This window comes from Phyllostomus hastatus, unplaced genomic scaffold (assembly GCF_019186645.2).
Source record: "Phyllostomus hastatus isolate PE091 unplaced genomic scaffold, TTU_PhHast_1.1 phas_contig_40, whole genome shotgun sequence".
Lineage (NCBI taxonomy): Eukaryota > Metazoa > Chordata > Mammalia > Chiroptera > Phyllostomidae > Phyllostomus > Phyllostomus hastatus.
The window spans coordinates 50,984,943-51,004,040 of NW_025333872.1; the positions used below are offsets into that span (position 1 = coordinate 50,984,943).

Below are 19,098 nucleotides of genomic sequence, written 5' to 3' on the forward strand. Positions count from 1 at the left end.
TACCAAAAGTTATAATAAAAATAACTACAGATTTTCAAATCTACCCAATTATATTAAAACTTTCTATTTCTTCATGTTTTTTTCAGCATAGTGATCTGTGAATCTGTGTTTGATCATATTGTCCCAATTACTTGAAAAATTCTCTATGTAAATTATTTCTATATGCTTTAGAATATTTTATATCTGAATTACTTACATATATGCTATATCAAGGGATAACAATACAAACCTACATCACAGGTTGTTGTGAGAACTGAGTTATATACAGTAACAGAAACCATCATTGGCCCTAATGAACACCTGATAAATATTAAACATTATTATAACAATAAAGTAATAAACCTGCTTTATTTAGAACAGTGATAGCTCTCAGAATAGAGAGCTATAAAATAACCAGATGTCCACAAGGTGGCTCTCTAGGCTTGGCTTTGAAACACAATAGACTTGCTTTGTATTTCCAAAGAAACGGACTAAGGCTTATGAATGCCAACCTGACTTTTCAAAGACTCTCATAAATTCATAATTAGTACATAATGGGAAGATACAAAGCTGTTTAATAAATATTATAGAATAGAAATCTCATAATATGAAAAAATGAAGAAAAAGAATACATTTTATAGTTTTAAATTGAGAGAGAATTTGACATTCACCCCTGGCATCAGATTATCATACTCAGAATTTAAAATATCATTAAAAGAGGTAGAATTTACAGTGCAATTATAACAATTAAATACATTTTATTGACTGAAAAATATGAAAGCTCATAGAACAACGTCTGGCATCTAGCAACTGCTCAGTAAACAACAGTGAAATCTTATTGCATATAAAATATTATATTGTAAAGTCAGTATCATTTTATGTTCAGAATTTTTTATTTGAAAATTTATTTTCATAGCTATAAATCATAGCCAACTTTTTCTGCGTAGGGTCAGGGTATTTTAGGCTTGTGGACCAACCACGTAGTCTCATAGCAAGTATTCAGTTCCTCCCTTGTCCTGCCAAAAAAAGCAGCCACAGAAAAAAGAAAAGGGTCTGGCAGTTTTCTGAGAGAACTTTAATTGCAGAAATAGGTGACTGCCTTTGGCTCTTGGACTGTAGTTTGCCCACTGGTGATCTTAAATGTTATTTGATATAATTAAATAAAGCCTATAAATCTCAGGATACCCAAATTACCTATGGAAGTATGTCTCAAACTGTAATGGGCATAAAATCATCTGGGGATCAAGTTCAAATGCAGATTATAATCTGGTAAAACTGGAGCGGGGCCTGAGTTTCTGCATTTCTATTGAGGACCTTTGCTTTTCAGGTCCTTTGAGCACATACTGAAAAGCCTTGCAGTTGGTCTTAAATTTGTTGGTGTCAAACACTTACATTCTTAAAAGAGCTTTTATGTAGGTATGTCTGTCCATACTGACCCAAGGAAATTAAAGGTGGTAAATTTTTTAAAAATTGTCAATTAGTTCTTTAAAAGAACAATGATAAATATATAGATGTTAACATATTTTATAAAACTTAACTGTCCTTTATGTTTTAACTATACTTTAAAGAGCAGGACTAAACACTACAATTAAAACATTTAGACAGAAGATATACTTGAACACATGCATTGGGATCCTTTGAAAGACCATTAATTAAGTCAAGAAAGAAGTCAAGATTATAACATAAAAAAATCTGTAAAATTAGTTTCTTAGAAATTGAACACCATGGATCTTTCATGCATAAAATACCTGGTATATCTGGCACATTATGTGCTTTAGTTCTTGTATCTTGCTGTTATTTGTCCCCTACCTGTTTTTCTGCATGTCCATATTCAGATCCTTGTGTAGGTAAAAAGCAGGAAACCTGGCCACTATTTTTTGCTCTTTCTATTAGAGACATAGCTGTTCTTACAGTGGCATTTCGAGCATGTACAAACACCATCACCTAAAATAAAGCAAAGCAACTTATTTAATATTCAAATTCATTAAAAGATGGCTTAATACTAGTCTGAAAATCACTGAATACAAACAACTATTAATTTTTCAAAATAAAACCCCAGTTTACAAACTCTCCAACATCTCCTAATTTTAGAACAAAATACCCATAGGATAAAGGCAAGTTAACTAAAATTCAATAACATGCATTTATTTATTTATTAGCCTATAAAGTGGCAGATACTAGAAATGAAATTAGTGGGTTATATAAAATGTGGAGTTTAATTTGTGCACATTCTCTTTTGAGGACATGATGCATCTTCACAATCACCTATTATGGGGACAGAATATAAAAAATATGAGAGCTTTACTTCTCCACAGTCAATGGAATTTCCAGTATCATAAACATGTTTAAAGAAACTGAAAACAGTAAAGAACCCTTTTTCTTGGACAAAATCATGTCTAAGAACAACCATTAAAAATACAGTTTAGGGGACTACTGGAAATGCAAATGTTTCTAGAGGTGTTTGGAATTTTTTATTGTGGTAAAACTTCCTGTGGAATTATGTACAAAGTGACTGGAAATTGGAATGAGGGGAAAGTCTTGTGTCTCTTTGTCAAAGAGACATAGATAAGAGTACTTTCAGGGACAGTCACCAGGCAGAATGTTAAAGGTGACTGAAGAGAATAAACAAGGGAGCAATTAGCATCCTGTATTTGCTGCCTGTTAGGATCTGCCTTTTCTCCTCTTGCTGTTCCTTTTTTGTTCCTTCAATTCTCCCACATTCAGCTCAATCCCAGCCTTCCCAAAGAGCCATTACTGTGGTGAAAAATAATTTTATTCTTTCATATGGGTGAGAGATCTTTTTCAATTTTTTATGGTATAAATAAACATATCTTTAGATAACTGACATTTTTACCAAACTGAAACAGACAATCTAAGGAGTGTTGGTATGGGAGCTTTGCATGACTTAGAGACCAGTTCTAGCCACAGCTTCCAATGAAACTGACACCTTTAAATCTCTCTGGAGTCACATGGCACTCCCTTTATGGCTCAGCATCGTCAAGTTCCTAATTGTTGCTTCTTCTTCCCAGTATTTCCCCATATTCTGTTAATTATGTTTTCCTAGAAGCTGGAGCTTTGGTGTTATTTGCAGGCTGCATATTTAGGAGGATATGTAACTAATTGCTATAATAAAAGAGAAGATGATTTGGAGAACTAACACAAAAGTTAAAAGGTGAAGGAGATCTGGGATTTGACCAGGAATGAGATACAGTGATACAGATATAGAGCACATGTTATATAATTAACCCATAGTAACCTTACAAAGTCTGTATGGAAAAAGTCCAACCATGGTTAATATAGCAAGAATGGTTTGCACGACATGGTTGGAACCGGGTAGCTAAGGAGAGTGGACTAGAATATGTATGCATGAACAATAACAACTTCACTATACCAGTCAGTGCGGGTGACAGATGCTATCGAATGAGCATGTGTACTGTGTGGCTATCGCATTCAAAATGACTGAGTGAGTAGAGCAGTGAGTCTGCATCATGTTTTTGTGTTGAGCTTGAACATTCCTCTGGGAAAACTATTCAGATGGCTCAGAAGACTGCAGTTAAGGGCAACAGGTGACTGGCAGCTTCACCACCACAACATGCCTGCTCATGCATCACGTGTCGTGCACAGATTTTTGGTGAAACTTCAAATCACCCAGGTGACTCAGTCCCCCTACAGCCCAGATTTGGCATCCTGTGACTTCTGGCTTTTCCTGAAACTAAAATCACCTTTGAAAGGGAAGAGATTTCAGGCTAGTGATGAGATTCAGAAAAATACGGTGGGGCAGCTGATGGTGAGTGGGAGAACTTTATGAGGTCCCAAGGTGCCAACTTTGAAGGGGACTTAAGTGTCATTGTCCTATGTACAATGTTTCTTGTATCTTGTTCAATAAATATCTTCATTTTTCATATTACATGGCTGAACACTCTCTGGACAGACCTTGTATGTTTATAAACTTGTCAAAGAGTATGCTTCACATATGGAATTTTGATTAATATCCACAGAAGGGTAAAATCTCAAATAATAATCATTCATGAAATTAAAATGCTTAAATAACTAATATTCTCTTAGGGTGTATCAAAGTAAAGGAGAGCAGATAATTTGAAGGATAATAGAAGCTCTTCGATAAAAAACTCCCAGTGTTCATAAAACATAAAATAGTATGGCAAGTTATCTAGAGAAATTTCACATGTTAATTATAGTCTTTAAGGATATGAAGCTTGAAATTTCACACTCTGTCAGAGCTCTAACTTATTTGCTGATACTAATGTGTTTTGAAAAATATGGTAAGAACATTTCTGAAGAGCAGACTCATAACATTTATTTCAAAAAGTTTTACAGCTACTAGAATATTCTTCTGTCTTCTTCATTTTCAACTAAAAAAAGTTGATTTGATAGACTCTCTAGCTTTCTGGGGAAACATCTTTACTTCATAAGATGTCAAGAGACTGTCGTTTAATATCACTGTGATATTTTCATAATTACTAACAAAAGCTGTTTAATACTAAGTGAGATAGAAAAGTCTGTTAACCATAATGCCATGATAAGGTTTCCCCAGTTCAGAATCTGTCAAATTCCATCATTCCGTCTATTGCAAAAGGTAGGGATATTTCAACTGTGAATTCCTTTTTAAAAGTGTAAGGCTGATTTTTTTCTTATATAAAAATAAATTTTATCACACACAGCCTCCTTAACCCTCAACATTAAATGTTTAAAACCATAATTAAAATAAAGTCTATTATTTTATTATTTTTCATTCATTCATACATTTCAGAGCACGTGGTCACTACCAAGCCTGGAGCAAACTACTGTGAAAAAGAGAGGCAAGGTCCCTGCTCATGATCTCATGGAGATGAGAATCTAGTATGGGGGATTACGTTTTTCAAAAAATATATTTTTTCACTTAATAAATATTTACTGCCATGTATCTCTGAAATACTCTTAAAAGGAGAAAGATGAAAATAAACAAGAAATGGCTCTGTCTTTAAAAGACATGTAAAATTTAAGGAGGAAACTGTACACATAATTAAGGCAGCTGGCCCAAAAGATGTATGGAGTGTGGCTAACACAGGAATGTTAAACATCGAGCTCCTGGGTCTCCTTAAATCATCCATTCAAATACACATTTTTTGAAATACATTTTTTTAAAATGGTTTCTTTCTTTATTTATTTTTAGAGAGAGGGGAAGAAAGGGAGAAAGAGAAGGAGACATCAGTGTGTGGTTGCCTCTCATGTACCCCCTACTACGGACCTGGCCTGCAACCCAGGCATGTGCCCTGACGGGGAATTGAACCCTCTGGTTCACAGGCCAGCACTCAATCCAATGAACGACACCAGCCAGGGCTCATTCCAAGGTATTTACACAGTACCTATTGTGTGCCATGCAATGTACTAAGCACCAGTCACATAATAATATGTTCCAAGGTTCCAAATGGAAACATTACTGTTATGGTGAGAAAATCACTAGTAGTCAGCCTGATCTGGTTACAGAAGCAGGGTACAGTCTGGATGGAGGAAGCTATAACATTAGTTAGAGTATTTACCTTTGGTAATTTTAGTGCATTAGCCTGAAGAAGTACATTCTCTTTAAAAAATTTCTATTACTAAGGCCCAAGGACCACTTCATCACAATTACTGCTGGTATCTATTAAAACAGATTTCTGGGTCTTCACTGAAACCAACTGAGTAAGAATATCTAGGGGTGGGGTATAGATACTAACTTCTACTGAGATGACTATTGAGTGAAACTAATAATTACCACCAACTTAATTTTCTTCTCCTAAATTAAAAGTTTAAAAGGAAACATATATAAAACCACCACCAGAAAGATTAAAAAATTTCCCTAATAATCTATCTTAATTTACTTATACATATGATATCAAGAAATATTAAGGTATTTTACATAAATAGCATAGCCCCAAGATCATTTCCCAGATGGGCTAGGCTTTTATAATGCAACTAAATTTTTACTCCCCATTATTCAAATGCCACATTATGTAAATCCTGTTGAAATAACAGATATGAAGAACATAAGGGAAAATAAAATATGACCCTAAATCTTCATTAATTATTTCAGTTTGACTTGTCAACTTATCATTTTGCAAATTATTTTCTACTGCAGCCAAAAGAAATATTAGTTACAACTTAAAATAGCAATTTCTTTTTATTAAAGAATCCATCATGTCTTGTTTAGTAAAATAAACTGTTTTTCTTATTAGAAATTTTTTGCAGAGGCTCCAACAGAAGCCATTATAAAATTTTTGGGTCTCAATAAACATACTGGATTCTATGGTTTGTTAATTTGGTTAATTAATTTAAATAGATTCATGAAAATTACAACAGAAAGGACACTGTTGTTTCATTTGGCAAAAAAATCCAAATAAATCTTAAAAACACTGTTGGTAACGGAACAGCAGTTACATGAACATGTGTCATTAAAATAAGGTTAGAACAGGAGATTCAAGTCAATACATTGGTAAATTTTAATTGCTTTATAAAATTGTTTATATTTTTACTTAAAGTTTGTCAGGTTAATGGATTTAAAAATATTTTATATACTTATTTTTAGTTTAAAAAGCAATTCAATTTAAATACACATAATAAAATCACGTCTGGACTAGGAAAGGAAGTATGTGAATTTGAACTCTGGTCCTGCTATTTGACTTGCCAAGAAAAGTGTTGGTCACATGAGATGTTGATTAAAAGTAATGCATGAGTAAAAGCTCAAATGATCATTTAAAAAAACCAGAATGCTTAAGTAACTGATATTGTTTCAGTGCATTCAAAGGAAAGAAGAATGTATTACTTGATAAAGACCAAAAATTCTACTTTGAAATATTATTAAATAGATTATAACTCAGAACAAATGATTTAACCACTTTGACTGTACTTCATTCAGTCCACAGGTAGTTACTAGTGTCACAGGATCACCATAAGGATCAAAGGACATAACGTAAGTGAAAACATTACATTTAGTAAAGCAAGGCTCTCAAACTTCTAGAATAATTCAAAATCATTGAGCAGGCTTGTTATACAACAAAAATGCTACTTCTTCCCTCTACCTCCTTTTCTGATTCAGTAGGTCTCAGACAAGCTAAGAATTTGCATTTCTACCAAGTTCTAAAGAGATGCTAATACTTTTTGTACAGGAACTTAGATAACCTCTGTCAGAGCTGGTAAGTATTAGCATCATTATAAGGTTAATAAACACTAATAAATTTAATTAAGTCTAAACAACTAAATGGTTACATCAGTAAATGACTTTTAAAATGACACCTGTGTAAGTATTTATTCCTCATTTATGGAAATATGTTTAGGAATGAAAAAATTAATAGGACTATTTAAGCCTGAGATTACTGGAAGATAGGAGGGAGGAGGCCAAATATTAAAGGTGAAATCTTGACTCAAAGCCTTTCTGAGAAATTTCCACTAAGAAAGAAGCATAAGAAATACCTGAAAAGATCCAACAACCTGACAGACATGAGTAATTATGTTCTAAAGTATATGAAATTGGCTCTTGCAAGTGTTAATGAATGAGGCTTGAGGATGAGGAGACTAAGGGGGTTGCCCAGCAATCTGGTTTAACAAGTCCCTTAGGTGATTCTGGTGCTTTTAAAAATTTGAGAACCCTGTGTTAGGCATTCCTTGTTACTGGAAAACAAAAACAAAACTTCTCTGTGCTTTTATCACTCACTCTTTCATTCATTCATCATTCATTTTTATGTTTTTATTGAATTGATTGAGGTGACACTGGTTAATAAAATTATATAGGTTTCAGGTATACAATTCTATAATACACCATCTGTATTTTGTGTTGCGTTTTTATCACTCCAAGTCAAGTCTCCTGCCATCACCATTTATCCCCATTCTACCCTCTTCTACCATCCTGACCCCTCTTTCCCTCTGATAATCACCACACTGTTGTTTTTGGGAGAATTTTTTTCTTTTTTCTTTTTCTTTTTTTGCTTAATTTCCTCACTTTTTTCACCCATTCTCTGTGCTTTTAGAATGGTCTTGATAAGTAGTATGTTTGGGCAAATTAAAAAAAGTCAAATTTTTTTTTGTTTTTATACCTTGAATTAGGTTTATCACCACAGATGTATTTCAGATATATTCATGTGCCACAAGAGCATGTATGCAAAAATAACTTTTATTGCTGAGGTCATATTTCTACATCTGTGTTACCAGGTAAATGCAATTTTAAAAGGTTTCATTCTGTATGTTATAAATCCAAGAGTCATCTGTGGTGCAAACTACAAGTTACACAAGATTTTTAATTTAAGCCTGCCAATGCCAGCATGCTGAAAACTCAGGTCATCTAAAGACATTTTCACATCAGTAAACAGTTTCCTCATTTATTTTTACACTTGCTTAGTATTCCATTACTTAGAAATAACATTATTTATTTAATTAGTCTTTGTTTGATGGGCATTTATGTTGTCTCCAATCTTTTCTTATTTAAAGCAATCTTGTAATAAATGACTGTACACAATTCATTTCATATGTTTGTGAATATATCTGTTGGATAGTTTCGTAGAAGTGGAACTTTTCAGTCAAAGTATATGTGACTATTCATTAAACTTATTCTGCATATTGTCTGTTTACTATTGGGTATTTTTTTCTTATCGATGTATAGGTGCTCTTTGTATAAGACAGTATGCTTTGCCTTTTCCTATATTGCAAATATTTTGTTCTTATCTATGCTTTATCTTTTGATTTTGTTTATGGTATCTTATTAAGAATGGAAACAGTTAATTTTTCTATAAATCTGTCAGCACTTTCCTCTGGTTTATGGTAAATTCATAGACAAGGAGTGAAAACAGTCATAAACATTAAAAACATGCTGTACTTCACAGTGTGGCTCTAAAAATTCAATGTTAGATACAAATAGTTAAATTTTGCTCTTGCACATACACATAAAGATCTGAAAAGATACCTATGATATAGTGCTATGTGAAAAAATGTCAAGTTGGAGAACAATTTCTTTAATGTTATCCTAAGTGTACGTGTAAAGAATGTGTGTGTTTAGAAAGAGAGGTATGAGCAGACACCCACCAAAGTAGTTAATTACCTGGCAAAATGTAAAGGGCATGGGAGGGAGATAAAAAGAACATTTCCTTTGTCTATCTTGTATTGTTTGTATTACCTATACCTTAATAGCTTTATAATTAAATATATAAATTATAGTGAACAGGAAAAATAATGATAACAATGAGGTTATAATAATATATTTATAATGCATACTGTACTACTATGTTTAATATATTTTATTGCTAACAGGTTTATGATGTTAAGGTAAACATTTAAAGATACATATTTAACAATGCAGGTATAAGGGTTATGGTGGTACTTTTGAACTCAGTGACAAATTTATCTTTTGGTTGACCTGAAAATGTACTAAGAAGAAAAGAGAGACATGTTCTAGCAGAAGAAAATAATAGCATTTCAAAAGAATATGTACAGAAGTCAAAGGTTCAGAGAAGAGAGAAAATCTATATGCTGGTGAATACAGACTTTTAGCAGAAACAGACACATGGACAGAAGAGCAGTAATATCTAGAAAGGCAAAGCACAATATCATTATTAAATATATACCAAGATAAAGAAAAAAATCATTCCAGATTAAAAAATAATAACACTAAAAGTGATACTTGAAAATTATTTTTCTGCTAGGGAAAGATTTTAAAATGAACAGAGAAGGTCATCATCATGGAAAAATAGAGATTTTCTGCAAAGTAATAAACATGATATGATAATCAAAAATGACTCAAGGAAGTACAAAATAAAAAGGTAAACAAAACATAGGGAAAACCTTAAGATGATTTTGGAATTGTAAACTGGTAGGACAGTGGACAGGACAATTTTAAAAGGGTGTGGCTAGTAAAAGAAAAGAAAAGAGGGTTCTGATTTTTACGAAGAGTGCAGATGAACAAGGTTGTACTTAGAGAGGTATCCTTGAGGGTTACTATGATTGTTTGAAACAGAGCTTATAAAGGAAACTTTCATTTAAACTTTCTAAAATACAACTTTTTAACCAATTAACGAACAAAAATACATACAAGTTTGCAAAATGTTTTTAAAAAACAACAGAAACCCTTATAACTACATGGGAGAGATGGATGTTACTACATTAAGGTTAAATTAAAATAATAAAATATTCCCTGATGCTTCCAGATACATGTGATACTTTATTCTTCTGAACATCCAAAGAATTTGTATGCCCCTCTCTTAAGCACTTATCACTGACTACCTTTTATTTTTAGCTGTTTTTGTGCTTGATTTAGCTCCTCCAAGAATCTGTGATCATCCAATAATTACTGGACAGGCTCTGAGAATGTAAGAGTGGGTAAGTTACTATGGTGCAGGATTGGAGTTTGGGAAGATGATGAACAAAGCAGCTGTCATTCATTACATGAACAACTATAGGAAGGAAGAAATTCACCCCTCTCAAAAAAAAGAAAAAAGAAAAGCATCATCTGGACATCAATTGGGGTCCTCTCTCAAAGTCAGCAAATTACCTGACTTAAAGGTCATGACATTCCAGTTTCTTCATTATTTGGTTTAGGGTATCGTCTCTTTAAATCTTTCTTCCCATTGTTCAAAATCTCCACACATCTGCATGTTTCCGTGCCTTTACCTATGTTTTACTTTATTGGTTCTCCTGCCAACTTCACCTGAGGACATTTTAATGCCAGTTCTCCAATAGCTCCAGGGAAAACTAATCACTCCCATACCACTCTGTTCATACCTGGTATTATCTCCAGTTGTGCACAGGTCTCACCACTGTTGATAATAATTACTAGGACTAAGAATAAAATACCAGAATATTTTTATATCAATAGTGCTTACTATGCACTATGCTTAGTACTAGGTGCCATGAATAGCCACCTAGCTTACTATTAGTAACACAATTGAGTAGGCAATTCTATTAGTATTTTACAGATGAGAAAACTAAAGCTCAGAGTTTCAATACCTTGTAATTCCTTCAAGGGAAGAACAGGGAATTAGCCTCAGATTTGATATTCCAAAGCCGCTTTCTTCCCATTGAGTTATATTCCATCATCAGTGCTGCCTGAGAGCAAGTTCACGCCTTACTACCATATTCTGTCATGCATATTGTGCTCTCGTGTATATCACACACCCACGTTTTTGGCCCAAACTTGCAGGAAAAAAATCTCTCCTTTTAATTCTTAATTCAATTATTTATTTATTTATATTTAGACACAAAACTCATTATGGTATTCCAGGGTATTATTTTGCATATGGATATTGTTATTGCTTTCTAGAGTTACAATTTTAATACATAAGCATAAGTAAAAGAATTAAAAACAGTTATATAGATACAGAATTAGTCTTACCCATGTACAATGTGCATCATTTTTCCCTCAAAAATTTGGGCAAAATGTGTGCATTACACATGGCAAAATATGGTAATTCTGAGGTCTGCTGGTCACCCCCATATCACTTTCCCAGCTGTCACCCCATGAGTGGGCACTGAATAAATGAGTGCTAAAATTCCAGTGTTCAAAATGATCAGTTTTCACAGGAGTGATTTATTTTGAGCAGAGATCTGATTTTTAAAGTTTATAAATCACAATAGGATATATGATGAGTTAATGCTTGTACTGATACCTTTTATTACACTGTAAGGTATCAAGCTAAATTCCAATTTTTCAACAAAATAATTTTCTTAGATAGTTTTAGTTAAACTTATAGGCAAACATTCAACTAATTTTTAATAAATTAAAACTGCTAATGATTAGACTTTTGATATTGTTTTAAAGGTATGTGTATGTTTATCTTAATGCTTTGGCAAAGTTTGAAATTTGTGATTTAAAAAAAAACTTATAAAATGAGCTATTCTGTTAGCATCTTAAAAAGAAAAACACCAAAATTCTGGACTTTGAAGTCAAAGATAAGTCCTAAATCAGAGCTACTATATTTACAATAAATCAAATCAATCAAATTCATTAACCAAAATAGTATCCTATTGATGGGCATGGATAAAGAAAATATTTGTATGTTCTAAGATGCTAAAGATTAGACACTACTATATTTGGATTATATCAATAAAATTATTATTAAGATAGGGCTAAAGTAATAAATTTTAAAAACCTCTATTTTATTAATCATGGGTATAACCACTATCATTTATTATCAGATATTCCTGACAACCAAACAAATTACCAAAGCATTTATTTTAGCTTAAAAACACCTGGTTAAATATTTAGCAGCTACCCCACAAAAAATAAAAAACTACCTTAAATAGAGTTAATTTATCTTGCTGTAACTACATCAGAAAATTGTATAATCCCCAGACAAGTCTTCATGAATTAGATTATGCAGATGAACCCAGGAAAGTACCCGGAGGAGAGAGAAGTGGTCCCGCAGCCCCAAGCTATGCAACCACATCTGCACTTGGCAGTTTCCGAGCCACCTATGGACTCCCACACTGAGCATCTGCAGCTCTTCTCAAGAAACCTAAGCTTTTAAGTGATAAATAGATTCAGATTATTTTTAATGGATTATATTTAGGGCATTACTCTAAATGTGAAAAGTATCCCTCACCAATTTCTTTAAAGAAATGTTTTAAATTTATTAGTTTCTATGTTTGAGTTGAATAGATCATTAACTACTATATTTGGTTAAAAGGATTCCATAACACTTTACATCTTCTAACTAAAAGATATATATTATCAAAATGTGTAATAATTTTAAAAACCAAAACTTGGAGTACTATGTATACTATGTGTACTTATGTATGTGATGTGATAGCAAAAACATCATATTTTTAGCTAAGTCTTGTAAAATATTATCTTGCAATGCATTCATAATATCAGTAATTAGAAGCATAAGACATTTATATTTCAATAGTGTCTCAATTGTTAAGACCACAAAAAATAGAAAAAAGTACAATTTTTAAAATGGTAAGCACTTTGAATGCCTTTTCCCTTTCCTATAAACTTTTTCTTTACCTTACTAAAATACAATATTTTCTTATGCTTTAATTAATTTTCTTAAGACATTAAGCATACACATATCTTTAACAGGTAATATAATTTATATCATCTAACTGATGCTTGAATAAATTATATGTCCTATATAGATTCAATTTGCAATCTGTATTCCTTTTCAGAACTTACTCAGTACATTTATAAACATAAATAACTTCAACAGTATTGATTATTCTATAGAAAAAAGTGTACTTTATACTTTAAAATTGTCTTAAGCATAAAAAGTGTTTTATTTTAATCTGATTTTATGACATAAAACTAAATAAACTTAATCAAGAATACTAATTTTACTTGCTCATAATTAAGATATAGTCAAACTAATTTTTGTTTAGAAAAAAATTTCTTAGCAATCTATAGTGAACTCTTATCTGATGCCAAACTAACTTATACAACATACAGACTTATTTTGAATACCAGTGGTGTTTTAGAATCAACAGACTATGTTTCAATCATAACTTAGCATTTATATACTGAACAAACTTGGGCAAATTTACCTGTACCTCAGTTTTCACCTGTAAAATGCTGTCCCTTGCAAGGCTGCTGTAGGGACAACAGAAAATTAGAAAGTACTAGAAAGGAGCTTGGCACATAAAAGATGATCCACACAGTAGGGAAAAAAGGTTTTTTTTGTTTTGTTTTACAAAGGTTTCCCTAACATTTACCAGAAATCTGACCCCTATACATCCCATTCACTGGCACAAAGGTCAGTACTGCTCCCTAAGACAACAGAAAACAAAACTTGTTTTTACACATAACAATTCTTCAAATATTAAAGAATTTCTATCATATCTCCAGTACGATATAGGTCTTTCCTCAGCTAAACACCACCAGTTCTCAATGCTGTTTTCTATAAATCATAGTTTTTATGTCTGGATACTTGATGAGTTCTATGTTCTTTATTTTTTTTTAATACTGAAAAGTATGCACCTTGATTTACCATTTAATATGACTTTACATTATATTATCAGGTGTATCAATTTGAACAACTTTACTGAGAAACTTGAAATAATTTAAAAGGCATAGGTTGGTATTCATTTCTTAAAAATATAACAATGATTTTTTAAAATTCAAAGATCATATTTTTTAAAGGACTGAACCTTTAATAAATTTATGATGGAAAACTATTGGGTTACTATAGATTTTTTGCACATACTTTTGATGATTTCCTCAGGCCAGATTTCTTAGATGAAATTTACAAACATATTTTCTGCATTCTCTTCTCTTTGCAGAGCAATAACTGGTTCAACGAAAATGTCAGTTTTGTGGAGTAAAAATATTGAAAGGGAAGTGAAGAGGCCATGGCTCTAGTTTTAACTGCAAATCTTATTAGATGTCTGACTTTGGGATTATTATAGGCTTTGTTTTGTCATCTGTAATAAGAAGATGGACTAATGAACTTATGGTACTTCCGTAAATTCAATGTCAAAATGAACATAATGATGATCTATTAAAGGTTTTAAAACTACTTGCCATTTCAAATAAAATTATTAGGAACCTGATCAAAAGATGACAAAAATATGATTTAATAAAGACAACCTACAATTTAAGGGGGGAAAAAGAGTATTATCCATCTTAATTTTCAAGCAAATAATACCATACCTACAAGATTTTTGGTAATGATTCAAACTGTAATGATAGAATATTTAAGATGTCTATTTACAAAGTATATTCTTCTTTTATCATACACAGTGTTAACAAATTTGTGGAACACTTATAACTGCTTTCTGTTACTCAATTCAAATTGAAAAGCTGATTTTGTTATGGTTTTTTATGTAAAGAGCATTTGCCCAAATCAGTAAACTGAAGCATGTTAACTTTGAGTCAGTAAAGACAGTAGGAACTGAGTAACTGTATGCAAAGAGGTCCCAGTCAGTGAGGATAACCCACAGCCATGGGGGTGGGGGTTGCTGTGGAAAGGTGCACCCTTTACTTTCTGACTTGGCCCTAGTTTGTACAGTTGGTACAGCATTTCAGCTACCGATCTGTTTTACACATGCAAATACATGACTTTGTACTTGATTTGAGTGACAGAAGAGTCATAGTTGCCTGGTGAAAACCTCTAGGCTATTGCATTCAGCCAGTATATCTAATTATCATTCAAGCTAGTATTTGGGGCCCTCAAGGGAAAACCACTGGTTTGCTTGGGCCTATGTCAAAAACATGACAAAGCGGAAGACCAAATCCCATTTCTCCATGAAATGCTAAATTGATATTCCACATGTGAAAGATAAGTCTACGTGGTATCACCCCAAACACAGAAACTACTAATCGTTGTGGAAAGCTAGGAAGGGGCAACCAACAAGATGTGCTGTGAGTAAATATAAAGTCTGTTCCCTAATCTAGCGTCTCCTATTTCTATCTGTGAGTGTGTATACATGTACATACAAATAATATAAAGCAGTTAGCCTGTGGCAGATTTGTATGCAGGCAGGCTGGTATCTTAGATCCTGCACAAGACCTCACAGGTCTCTAACCACATTTTAGGAACAGCCACTAACTTGATGAATGCTGCACAATTTGGAAATGCCCACTGTGTTTGTCATGATATCGTTAGAGCTGCATTTCCCATCTACTTATTTATAAAACCAAGAAAAAATCCGATGAGATCTGAGACTATGATATTCTCTTGAAAACAGAATCTTATTTTACTGTAATAACTATAGAGATATTTCCTTCTTCCCAATACTTCATACTTAAATGTGGTACTATGACAACAAAAAAACTGATTAAAAACCCAGCTACAAACAAGATAGTAAAAATCTGCAGCGGTTAATTTAGACTGAAATTTGTTCAGCTCTCTTTTTTGCACTTGGAGCAAACAAACGAATAGTTATATCAGATTTCCTTGGGACACATATTTTTATCCTCAGCTTTAATGAAAATACTGTTTGTTCAGTCTTATCAAAAGATGGCTCTAAAAATATAGTCAACAAATTCCTGTGGTAACTAAACTTATTAAATATTTCCCTGAATTACTTCTAAATCCAAATATCAGCTAGAAACTAGTTAATAAAGAGATTCAATATATCATTTTCTAAAATGAAATAAATAGCTGTCAAATTAACTTCTGACAATTTAATGTACTCTGAATAGCTGTCTAGAGAATTTTCAATGGTCTTATAGAAGAGAGAAAAATAATCTAGCAAACATTGTTTTAGTACTTCCCTAGTCTTTATTACTGTTATAAAAATATAAATAATTCAAATAACATAGTATAAAATAAACAAGTTATGTAACTTAGCTTTTGTTTTCAATGGAATTAATGAAAATACTAAATGTAGGAAGTACTGGGTTAGCTAAAAAGTGTGTTTAGTTTTTTGCTGTACAGCAAAAGACACATTCTACACTGTTACCAATAGCTTTATTGATTTGGATATTCTGAGTATGTTGGCTATCTCTCAGTACTGGCTATTACTGGGTGGAGGCCAGGGGAGCTGCTAAAGATCTTCCAATGTATAAGACAGCCCCACAGCAAAGAATTGTTTGGCCAAAATGTCAATAGTACTAAGAAACTTTGCAAATTACTTTTGACACACTTTAACTGGCTTTACTTTTTATGTATAACATGCCTTTATGTCAGAAAACATGTATTTATATATTGGCTTCATGTACAGAGTGGCATAAAAGTAGGTTTACAGCTGTTCATATGGAAAAAGACACACAGGTTATGATTATTACAATAGCTTTATTAACTCTGTTTCACATACTCTCAACTGTAGACCTCCTTTTGCCCTACTCTGTATAAAGGATATATGCCAAGTCCCATAGTTATAGCTGTTTTCATGCAAAGCACTCTGGAGGTGTGAAACAGAAGAAAGTTACAAAATAATATAGTTAAAAAAAAGTACATAGTAAGAGAACAAAGCAACTTGTACTATCTTCACATTTGGCAACATAAAATCATGAAAAGGTACACCAAAGAAGACAGGAAGAATGAGATAATGGATGGAAAAGTTGATAACTTCTATAAGGGAGTTACGCTGATTTGATACATAAAAACAGAGACAATATACTACTATACAGGGTGGAGCAAAGGTGGGTTTACAGTTGTTTGCATAGAAAATGTTGTTTCCCGTACTCACAACTGTAAACCTACCTATATCCACCCTGTGTAATGGATGAATTGGGTGGAGCATAAACTTTGCTTTTCAGATTTGAATGATTATGTATGTTCCCTGGTGTTCCATAATGAATCTAATATTAAAAAAAGTTTTATGAAAATAAAATTATTTGTTTTGCTTCCCTTTTTTCCCCAAGATAATGTATAACATTTTTTTCTTTTGATATTTTGGCTAAAGATCTGTAGACTATACAATAGACTACACTAAGTTTATATCTTCAAAATTTCTAAACATCATTTTGAGACAAAGTGTTCCACTGTGTTCTACCCACTTGTGCTGTAATTCCAGAAACCATTGATTACCAAATATGCAAAGCTCAAATGACTAAAGATATATATACCTGCGTATGTGTGTATGTGCTGTGAGAAGACAATACCCTTCGGGGGCGGGGTACTGGGGGTGAGGGGAGGGAAGGAAAAAATCATCATTAGCTTTTTCTCTTCATTTTACATGTTTGCATTGATTCTCTTGTTATAAGAATGTATTACTTCATAACTGAGAAATTCTGGGAGATTTATGAAAAAAGTAATGTTAATGACAATGAAGGAAAAATGCAATGCAGATAAGCCATATTAAAAAGCATTCCCTTTGCAAATAAAGAAAACATTACAAAGTTAATAAAAAACTGTTTTATATATATAATTTCAAGAACATAATTGGGTACTCTAAAAGTAAACTGTATTTCAGAAAAATGGAATTTTTCTGTTCTTTTAAAAATGTAAAATTTCTAAAGCATTCAAAAGTTTCTCCTCTAGTGCCTAATGAATAGAAATAAAGGAAATAACATATTAACTTAAAATAATTGGTGGCACAGATGATGTCTAGATCATAAAAAATGGTTAAGTCAGATGGATATCTTAAATTAGGAGAAAATGAGGTAATTTGATATATTCAATAGAAACAACTATAAGTAGGTAAAATAATATTAAAGGTAAATTTATATAATGATACTTTTGATAAGAATACCAATACTGTTTCATTGATCTTTACAGCCTACAGGGGGGAGAAAGTCCCTCAATAAGGTAATGAAAGCAGCATTTGATGTCATTCTGCATCTCCAGGTTGTTCTCCCCCCTCAACCTAAACAGTTACCCATGGAACTAAAGACTATTCTTAATTTTGCTTGAAGGTGGTTGCCGCATAATCCTTTAAGAGTAAATTCGGACTTTTAAGACTACTTTATCTCCCATTTACTTACATATCGAACACTACCTGAGCACCAACTGTGTGCCACGTCCTCGTGAGACCATGACAATATGGTGGTGAGCAAAGCCAGAGAGCGCCTCTTTTCTTATGTGCCTTATAATCTTATAATGAAAAGTGGCATTCATCAAAAACAGCCAGAAAAGAAAGGTAAAACTATAAAAAAAAACCCCAAACCCCAAAACTGTACGTAGAAATATGAAGACATACATGGTGTTAATATATAGTTCATAATAGAGAGGTAAGGGGTCAGGGAAGTAAAAGAAAAGGCTTTCTCAGAGAAAGATGAAACCTGGAAGGTCTAGTGAAGGACAACCACGCAGAGAATAAGGAAGAATGTGAGAGGCAGAGGAAACAACCTCTGCAAAGGCTCAGAGGCGAACAAAAGAGCATCTTCATAACGTGGGTCTGAAAGAAGGCCAAACCGGGAGGTGGAAACAGGGGAAGGGGCATGTGATCAATACACGAGGAGGCAATGTCCACACAATATAGGCACACAGGGCCCTTTAGAACCGTGCCTTTATATTCCTTTGGGATCTATCCCATTTGGGGAAGGGAGGAACAAGAAAGCAGCATCCAAATAATTCACAAATAAGGTATCTCAGACAAATCTGATATGACAGAAAAACTAGTACCAAGAATTAATTAGTGATGCTTGTATCTGGAGGAAGAAAAGGGCCAATGGAAACTTTCATTGTTAAAGTAGAGAATTTAGTGTGGTAACATTTGTTTCAATTGTACATAATTAATCTTATATAATCTAAGAAGCAATACTAAGAAACAAAAATA

General features: G+C 32.7%; 1 protein-coding gene across 1 annotated transcript in view; it reads right to left on the bottom strand.

Moving 5' to 3' along the window:
• ASCC3 (activating signal cointegrator 1 complex subunit 3) overlaps window positions 1–19,098 on the bottom strand; it is a 307,023-nt gene that overhangs the window by 163,186 nt on the left and 124,739 nt on the right. The window contains exon 14 of the mRNA XM_045843194.1: window positions 1,789–1,923. Within this exon, the coding sequence (XP_045699150.1) occupies window positions 1,789–1,923 (135 nt within the window). The remainder of the gene's footprint in view (window positions 1–1,788; window positions 1,924–19,098) is intronic.